Genomic DNA, 9958 nt, shown 5'->3' with positions numbered 1-9958 from the left:
CCCCCATTGGAGCTTCCCGCGCCATAATTAGCCTTGAACGCCTCATCCTGGCACACTAGGGCCACCTAGCAAATGAGTGGTTCCCACACCCCGTCCCCATCCGCCCACCCTTCACAGCCCCCCAGCCCAGTTGCCTAGATCAACAGCTCTTACTGCAACCCTTTCAAATCCAGCCACCCTAAGAGATCCTGGTCTGGGAGAATTCCCCTTCCCTGGCCAAAGAAACGACAGGGGAGTTTACCATCTGGAATACCTGGTGGAGAGAGAGCAGGAGAGGGAGGGTAGGTCAGCCCCTCTTGCCCCTCCCCACCGCAAATCACAGGCCCACCTTCCCGGAGTGAGTTTAGGGAGTCTGCAGCTCCCAGTCCCCGCCCCCGCCCTCTCTCCAGGCCCCGCCGCCCTCCCCGTCGCGTTTCCTGCCCCCACCCCGCCCCTCTGCGCTATTTAAGGCGCCCCCGCCGCCCGTGTGGTCCAGCAGGGCTCCCGCGGGCGTCGCTCCGGCCATCGTCCCCACCTCCACCTGGGCCGCCCGGCAGGCAGGCGGTGAGTCAGGGGCTTGGAGGGGACCGGGGGTGCCACCTGCTCGCAGGAGGCCGGGCGGAGTCTTGGGTCCTCCGAGGCCGGGACGGAGGTTGCTGCGGAACGCCCGCCGCGACAGAACCGCGCTCACCCAGGTGGCCTTGGCCAGGCTCCCACCCTCTTTCCATGGAATCCTTATAACAACCCGAGGCGGTAGGAATACTATTGTTTCCACTCTACCATGGAGGAGACTGAGGCGCCCAGAGGTTGTTTCTTATCCAAGGGGCCGCAGTTACTAAAAGCCAATATTTGAACCCAGAGCCGCTTCCAGAGCCTGGCTCTAAACAGCTCTGCACTTGGGAAGAGGCACCTCCCTCTTGGGAACTTTGTGGCCTGTGCCTCACCCTGCAATAACAATTCCTTTCAAGAGTCTAGAATTTGCCAGCATCAGCTTTGGAGATGGAAGGCGGTGGGAGTGGAGGTGGACGAAGAAGACAGGACCAAGTGTCCCTCCTCAAGTGGCAGGTGGTCATTATTGCTGACCGGTGGAGCTAAAGGATGATGCTGCCTTCAGCTCCTAAAACCCCTCCCGCCTCCCAGCCCCTGCAGGCTCAAAGACTAGAGTGAAGCCAGCTGGGTAAGATATGAAGCAGGGAGCAGGGACCTGAGGCTTTGAGCGCCCTAAGAAGCAGAAGGTAACACCTCTACCATCAGCACCAACCCCCACTGTCTGGGGGTAGCCAGCCTTGGGTAAAACGGAGGAAGGGTTTAGCCCAGCTGCACAACCTTGGATACGTTCCTCAAATTCTGTTCCCACAGGCAAAGGAGCCTCAATTCCACCCAGATTTCCTTGGTCTGTGTCCATCCTAGGGCAGTGGCTTGGGGACAAGAGGGATATCGATGTCTGATTAGGCAGGGACCTTAGTCAAAGCAGAATGAGACCATACAGAGGTTGCCAGCCATCATCCAAAGATCTGCTTTGGGTTCTGCCTGCACTGCTGAGTGGGAGCCTCCAGGCCAGTCCTTCCCCTTCCTGAGCCTGCGTTTCTATGTAGGTAGAACGGGCATGGCAGACCTCCCTGCAGGCTTGTTGCTGGGCGAACGAGAAGGATGCCATGCTGACATGCTGACTTGCTCTGTGTCCTTGCAGACGGAGGCCCGGGAGCCATGGGTGACTGGGGCTTCCTGGAGAAGCTGCTGGACCAGGTCCAGGAGCACTCGACCGTGGTGGGCAAGATCTGGCTGACGGTGCTCTTCATCTTCCGCATCCTCATCCTGGGCCTAGCCGGCGAGTCAGTGTGGGGTGACGAGCAGTCAGATTTCGAGTGTAACACGGCCCAGCCAGGCTGCACCAACGTCTGCTATGACCAGGCCTTCCCCATCTCCCACATCCGCTACTGGGTGCTGCAGTTCCTCTTCGTCAGCACGCCCACCCTGGTCTACCTGGGCCATGTCATTTACCTGTCTCGGCGAGAAGAGCGGCTACGGCAGAAGGAGGGGGAGCTGCGGGCACTGCCAGCCAAGGACCCACAGGTGGAGCGGGCACTGGCGGCCGTAGAGCGTCAGATGGCCAAGATCTCGGTGGCGGAAGATGGTCGCCTGCGCATCCGCGGAGCGCTGATGGGCACCTATGTGGCCAGCGTGCTCTGCAAGAGCGTGCTAGAGGCAGGCTTCCTCTATGGCCAGTGGCGCCTGTATGGCTGGACCATGGAGCCCGTGTTTGTGTGCCAGCGAGCACCCTGCCCCTACCTCGTGGACTGCTTTGTCTCTCGCCCCACGGAGAAGACCATCTTCATCATCTTCATGTTGGTGGTTGGACTCATCTCCCTGGTGCTTAACCTGCTGGAGTTGGTACACTTGCTGTGTCGCTGCCTTAGCCGGGGGATGAGGCCACGGCAGGGCCAAGACGCACCCCCGACCCAGGGCACCTCCTCAGACCCTTACACGGACCAGGTCTTCTTCTACCTCCCCATGGGCCAGGGGCCCTCATCCCCGCCATGCCCCACCTACAATGGGCTCTCATCCAGCGAGCAGAACTGGGCCAACCTGACCACGGAGGAGAGGCTGGCTTCTTCCAGGCCCCCTCTCTTCCTGGACCCACCCCCTCAGAATGGCCGAAAATCCCCCAGTCGCCCCAGCAGCTCTGCTTCTAAGAAGCAGTATGTATAGAGGCCTGGGGCTTATGTCACCCAACAGAGAGGTCCTGAGAAGTCTGGCTGCCTGGGATGCCCCCTGCCCCCTCCTGGAAGGCTCTGCAGAGATGACTGGGCTGGGGAAGCAGATGTTTGCTGGCCATGGAGCCTCATTGCAAGTTGTTCTTGAACAACTGAGGCCTTCCTGGTGCCACCAGGCACTATGGCTTCCTCTCCAGAATGTGGCTTAGCCTGAGCACAGAGTCAGCATGGGATGCTCTGGCCTTTTGCCGCTGATCCAGAGGGACCCAGAGCCAACTTACCCCAACCTCACCCTATGGAACAGTTACCTGTGTGCAGGTTGTCCTCAAACCCTCCCCTCACAGGAAGAGGCGGACTGAGGCTGCTGGGTCAGCCTGGATCGCACAGACAGAGCTTGTGCGGGATTTGGCCCTGTCTAGGGGACTGGTGCCTTGTTTTCATCACTCCTTCCTAGTTCTGTTCATGCTTCTAAAATAAACAGGACTGGATCACAAGCTAGGTGTGTATTGATGCTATCACGATGTGCTGGGGGTTGGGGGATAGAGTTATTTTGCCCAGGCTTCCTTTTCTTTTTGGTCCTGTATAATCTCTTTGGTCTCTGTAACCCCCAACTCCAGCCAGCACCTTCACCCCTCAAACTCATACCTTCTGCCTCCAACAGCCCTGATTCCTAAATGTTCTGCCTTTTGAAATGCCTCAGACACTATCTTCTTCTCATCCCCACCGCTCCAGCCCATTAATGAGTGGCCAAAGCATAAGTGTCCTTGCTCTGCCTCCCCCGTGCCCATCGTCGCCCTGGCCACACTGCCCCCTGCAAAGTGCTTCCTTACTGGATGGTTTGCTCCCCAAGCATGCCTGCCAGCCAAGCCCTTCACAGTCCAGTTCAGACGGGCCCTGCACTCATCCCACCTCATTCTCATCCTTGATATTTGGGAAGGGAGGTTTAGGTCACTAGTCCTTCCTACCTTGGCCCTTTCTAGTCTGCCCACCAGGAGGAGCAACTTAAGGATCTGCTCTCCACGCACCCAGACCTCAGTGAGGACAATGACAATGTACAGAAGTGGAAGAGACTGAATCTTGCCAATGACACAAAAGCTGCAGAAACAAAATGAACAATTGAACTGGGTCTTGACTAGGAGTTCACCGGGGAGGGAAAGAGAACACTGAGCATTCAAGCGGAGAAAACTGCTTGTGCAAAGTCAGAGGAGGGACTGACAGGCTGAGGGGGCACTTAGGTCCCGATGAGCCATCCAGATACAGGAGGCGTGGCTGAGGATGGGCCCACTGCTGGCAGAAATGACCTATGTGGAGGCGACCCAGGTAGGGGAGAGCACTAGGTAGTGACCCTCAGAGGCAAGCTGGTTGTCCTCCCTTCCCAGGGACATCTGGGGCTAGGGTTAAAGAAGGAAAAGGGGTCTATCTGATGTGGCCACACGCTTCTCCTTGAGAGTCACGATGCCTTTACAGCAGGTTGGCAAGTTGGCCCCTCTCCCATCAGGAAAGGTGTTGAAAACACCAGCTCTGTACCCCTCACCCAGAGCTCACTGGCTCACTTGCTGCTTACCCAGCGAGTCTGAACACTCAGCCTCATAAATGATGACCCTCTTCCTCTTCCAGCTGTGGTTTCCATGCTTCCCTCTGAATCGCTGAAATGGATCAGGCCAGCTTCCTCACGGCTCTCAGATTGACCCAGTATGTTCCCACCCTGCCCCGTGTCAGCACGCAGTGTCCCTGCCCCCCAACACTTCAAAATTCCACAAATCTTTTAAATACTACTGGACCCTGGAAAAGGCCATAGTGCAGAAGAGTAAGATGAGCTTTAGCACCAGAGGGCCCTGAATTTAAATGCTGTGGTCTGAAGTCAATCATTTCACTTCTCTGAGTCTCAGTTTTCTAATCTCTAAAATGCAAGTAACATCACCTGCCTCACAACTGACAGGAAACCAAGTAAGTGAAAGTATGTGACTGTACCTGGCTCAGTAGTCATGCAGTAAAATTAAGCTCACACCTTTCAGCCAGCTAACATAGGTTCTTCCTCCAGGAAGCGCTCCCTGACTTCTCCAGCTAGTCTCCAGCAATGACCTCTGCCTCTCAGGGATCGGAACCACTGCTTGATTGAGTGAGGCTGGGCTCAATCCTGAAAGCCTCAAAAAGGAGGCTGTTCACATACTGGAAGTCCATGACCACTGGAAGCTGAGGTCCTCGTCTAAGAGATTCTCTTCCAGCCAGGGTGAGAGGCCAGAGGCTGCAGGTGAGAAGCCAGCGTTAGAGCCAGCATTACCAGAGGGGCCTGAGAGCCCTGGTTTGGTGTTTCTGTTATCCCCAACCTTTCCTACTTTGAAAAGGTAGGAGAAGAAAGGTTTCAGTGAGCAGAGATGGCATCCTTCCCCTCCCTCAAAGCTCACCCACTCTGAGCTTGGTGTCAGAGCTGGGGTCAGGCTGGGGCTCAGGAACTTGGACCTCTGGCAAGACAAGTTGGGTCCTAGACCAGCGGCCACACAAACACAAGCACATATGGGCTGGGGGTTTAAGAGTAAGGATAGTGTCGTGGGGCTGGGATCACACCGTTTAGGGTTGGGGGTATGGTGAAGACTATGCAGGAAGAGTGGCTGTAAGCCCCATTCCACCTGTATTCCCTTACCAGGGCTACTGTACTAAAGTACCACAGACTGCACGGCTTAAGCAACAGAAACTGATTCTCAGTTCTGGAGGCCAGAAGTCTGAGATCAAGATATCCGAAGGGCTGGTTCCTTCCAAGGGCTGTGAGGGAGACTGTTCCAGGCCTCTCTCCTAGTTCTGGTGTTTTGCTGGCAATCTTTGGTGCTCCTTGGCTTTTAGATACATCACTCCCATCTCTGCCTTCATCTTCACCTGGTGTTCTCCCTGGTCTCTCTGTCTAAATTTCTCCTCTTTATAAGGACGTCACTCATATTAGATTAGGACCCACCCTAATGACTTTGATTTAACTTGATTACCTCTGAAAAGACCTTATTTCCACATAAGGTTACATTCTGACGTATTAGGGGTTAAAATTTCAATATATCTGGCATACGACCACCCTCATGGCCCCACCTCACCTCCAAGCACTGGTCAGGCAGGGGGCTCTGGAGAAAGCTGGGTTTGCTGGATGCAGGCATCTCCTTGGTGATGTCACTAGGATGAAACACAGCAGGTTCACACCTTTCTTTTCCTTTGCTTCCTTCTTCCTCTCACCAGCCTATCCCTTGCTGCCACCAACCAAAACCTAAGTTGATAGCTGCTGACTCTGAGTTAGAGAAAGGGCCACCGTTTGGAGTCAGGAGGCTTGGCTCCTATCTCGCACCTCTCAAACGTGCTTGACTGTGGTTCTTTCCCTTCTCTAGGCCTCAATTTCCCCATTGTGAAATGAAAGAGTTGGATGAGAAACACGAATGTGACAATTAGGTATGAGGAGCGTTGCATGTGGTAACCTGTCACTGATCATTCATCTGAAAACTCATGACTGATGTACTATTTTACATGAATCAGAAAAAAGTCAAGGTTGTTTCTACAATAAGATTAATTCCAGTCGCTTAAATTCACATTGCCTTCCTGAGTAGGAAAGACAGGGATGGGGTTATGTGGAGTGCACTGGGAATTTTGCATAACCCAAGGTCATCTTATCTATGACCGATGGGAGCATGAGAACATCACAGGCTGCACATAAACAAGGCTGTCAAGCTGGGTGATGCCAAAACTTCTTCCCAATCTAACATGCCGGCTCACTCGCCACTGGCTTGCCAGCCTCATGGTTCTATCACCTCCAGTTCCTTGACTAGGGATTCTTCCTTTTCACACCAACCTCAGCATGACTCTTGGCGTTTGCAGGAAGAGGTATCCATCACAGGATTGTCAGAACATCTCTCTCCACCTTTAAGAATCTCTTTCCAGTCTTGGCTTTGATCCCAGAGCCACAGGACACTCAGTTCTGTCCTTCCCAAACAGTACTGCAGCCACATACAGACAGCCACCGGGTCCAGCCTGAGCCTGCTCTCCTCCCATTCCTCCAGATAATCCTGATTTCCAGAAGCCTCTGGCCAACCTGCAATTTGTTTAATTTCCTCTTTTTTTTTTTTTTTTTTTTGAGATGAAGTCTCCCTCTGTTGCCCAGGCTGGAGTGCAGTGCCATGATCTCAGCTCACTGTAACCTCTGCCTCCTGGGTTCAAGCAATACTTGTGCCTCAGCTTCCCCAGTAGCTAGGATTACAGGTGTGCACCACCACGCCCGGTTAATTTTTGTATTTTTAGTAAAGATGGGGTTTCACCATGTTGGCTAGGCTGGTCTTGAACTCCTGACCTCAGGTGATCCACCCGCCTTGGCCTCCCAAAGTGCTGGGATTACAGGCGTGAGCTACCGTGCCCAGCCTACTTTCCTCTTAACATGTTCCACCCTCCCTGTATGCTGGATGTGATACTCCAGTTGGTCTGAATCCAGATTATTGCCTCTCTTGCCCCAAAACTTCTGCCTCTCTTAATGCAGCTTAAGATTATAATTTTTTTAATTTTCTCCTCCTTTACATATATTTAACTTCTTTTGAATTATAAAGATAATGCATGATAATTGTAGATAGTGAATGAGAGCCCACCATCCAGAGGTAACAACTGTTAATATTCAGAAGTAATTCCCTCCAGCCTTCTTCCATGCATATTTTAAAATAAAATCTTAGTAAAGATATACCTACAATTTTATATTATGCTTTTTTCATCTTACGATAAATCATAAGTTTTTTCCCATGTCGTTAAGAACATATTTTTGGAAATACCACTTAAAGGCTTTATCAGTGCCTACTTAAACCATGACCCTGATATTGGATTTTTAGGATGTTTGTAACTAATCCTCCTCTATTATAAATTGTATTGTGATGCAGATGTCTGTATCTAAATGTTTTACAAATTTCTATTTCCTTAAAAGAAAAAGATATTCCAAAAGTAAAATTACTGGGTCACAAGGTAGGAAATTTTAAATAAAGAAAATTTAGGGGCTTTTTTCTGATTGTGAAAGTGATTCATTGTGGGTGACAGAAACACAGAAAACCACAAATTACAAGAAATGAAAGCACAAACTGCCTCTGAATGGGAATGTGGCTGGAGCTGAAAACAGGAGAGCTCATTGAAAGCACCTAGGCCGCGGGGATTCCGTACCGGTACTGAGCAGCTAGGTGACCACACCTTCCCAACTCTGTGAAGAGGTGGAGGTTTATTCTTTGGAGAGGATAAAACAGAGAAATGCAACCAGTGCAGTGGCTCATGCCTGTAATCCTAGGAGGGAGGCGGAGACGGGAGGATCTCTTGAGGTCAGGAGTTCAAGACCAGCCTGGCCAACATGGTGAAACCCCATCACTACTAAAAATACAAAAACTAGCCAGGTGTGGTGGTGTGTGCCTATATTCCCAGCTACTCGCACTCCAGCCTGGGTAACAGAGCAAGACCTTGTCTCAAAAAAAAAAAAAAAAAATCGAGAAATGCCAGGCATAATTGTGGGTAGGAGCACCATAAATAAAACAGAGGAATTAAGTGGAAGTTTACTGAACAGTGGGTCCTTCTGCCTTCTCCCCGAAATAGGCTCCCAAAACACTGGTTGATGGATCACACTTAAAAAAAAAAAAGAGAGAGAGAGAATCTGATCTAGCCTGAGATCATGGAAGCCTGCCTGCAGGAGGTGGGCTTCAGAGCCTGAAAGGTGAGAAGGAATGATCTAGGAAGAGATGGGAAAGAGCATTCCAGGTAGGCGGAATAGCACTTTCAAGGCTCTGAAGAAGGAGGAAGCGGCTTGATATATTTGTTGCTCATGTTTGCTTTTGATACAGACTGTCAAGCTGCTTTCCAGAAAGAAATTACTCATTCATTCAATAGCATTGTATGAAAGTGCTCATTTCAAGGTATACATACAAGCATTATTGTAATTTTTAAATTCGTTTGCTTATTATTAATTATTAAACAGGGAAAAAATGGTATCACCTTTCAATGCGTGAGGCCTGATTACTAGTGAGTGTAGACTTCTATGTGTGTGTGTGTGGCAGAGTCTCACTCCGTTTCCCAGGCTGGAGTGCAGTGGTACAATCTCGACTCACTACAACCTCCATCTCCCAGGCTTAAGCAATTCTTGTGCCTCAGCATCCCTAGAGGCTGGGATTACAGGTGTGTGCCACCATGCCGGGCTAATTTTTGCATTTTCTTGTAGAGATGGGGTTTCACCATGTAGCCTAGGCTGGTCTCAAACTCCTGGACTCCAGCAATCCACCTGCCCCAGCCTCCCAAAGTGCTGGGATTACAGGCATAAGCCACCATGCCTGGCTAGTTAGACTTTTTAACGTATACTTCTTCAGCACTTATGTTTCTTCTATGAATGCTTTTTGCCCATTTTTCTATCAGATTTTACTATTTTCGGATCAATTTGTATAAGCTCTTTATAGATAGAGGATATCAACCCTTTATCTGGCATATGTTATAAAAATTTATTCTGTATTATTTTGTTCCTTTGTCTGCAGATGTTTTCAATTTCTATGTAGTCAAATTTATGGATTTTTTTCCTTTCCAGTAACTTGAGGCTTACACTGTTATCCCCTTTTCAATATTATTTTTAATTTTATACTTTAACCTGCCTTGAACATAATAGGGGACAAATAACTACTGAACAAAATACAAAGCATGAACAAACAACCTAATTTTAGCATATACGGTGAAGTGCTAACTTTTCCCCCCAAATAATAAATGGTTTTGGCAGCACTTATTGGATAATCCTTCCTGTACTAATTTGTGATAACAGCTTCACTACACTACGTATAATAGGCTACGTTTTATAGACTACCTATAATTCTGTTCCATTAATCTGTCAATTTATGTGATACTACCACTCCTTTCATTAGTGCAGCTTTCAAACACAATCTTTTCGGTGTTTGGTTTGGTTTGGTTTGGTTTGGTTTGGTTTGGTTTGGTTTTGAGATAGGATCTAGCTCTGTTGCCCAGGCTGGAGTGCAGTGGTGCGATCTTGGCTCACTGCAGTCTCCACCTCCTGTACTCAAGCCATCCTCCCACCTCAACTTCCTCAGGAGCTGGAACCACAGGCACACACCACCATGCCTGGCTAATTTTTGTATTTTTGTGTGGAGACGGGGGTCTCACTATGCTGCCCAGGCTGGTCTCAAACACCTGAGCTCAAGAAATGCACCCATCTCAGCCTCCCAAAGTGCTGGGATTACAGGCGTGAGCCACCACACCCTGCATGTAAAACAGTCTTAATATCTGGT

At 50.3% G+C, this 9958-nt stretch overlaps 1 protein-coding gene across 1 annotated transcript; it reads left to right on the top strand.

The window, feature by feature from the left end:
* The first annotated feature begins 449 nt into the window (after positions 1-449).
* Positions 450-3187, top strand: GJA4 (gap junction protein alpha 4). The gene is made up of 2 exons (XM_033227177.1): positions 450-543; positions 1670-3187. The coding sequence occupies exon 2, from the start codon at positions 1687-1689 to the stop codon at positions 2686-2688; it is 1002 nt and encodes a 333-aa protein (XP_033083068.1). The 5' UTR covers positions 450-543; positions 1670-1686; the 3' UTR covers positions 2689-3187.
* The last annotated feature ends 6771 nt before the right edge of the window (positions 3188-9958 follow it).

Source organism: Trachypithecus francoisi, unplaced genomic scaffold, assembly GCF_009764315.1.
Source record: "Trachypithecus francoisi isolate TF-2019V2 unplaced genomic scaffold, Tfra_2.0 Lachesis_group12, whole genome shotgun sequence".
Taxonomy (NCBI): Eukaryota; Metazoa; Chordata; class Mammalia; order Primates; family Cercopithecidae; genus Trachypithecus; species Trachypithecus francoisi.
Note: the sequence above shows the minus strand (reverse complement) of the source record. Positions and strands in the feature narration are given on the sequence as shown.

Bases quoted from the DNA above. Each gene is read 5' to 3' on its own strand.
- GJA4 (XM_033227177.1), top strand. From the start codon at position 1,687: ATGGGTGACTGGGGCTTCCTGGAGAAGCTGCTGGACCAGGTCCAGGAG.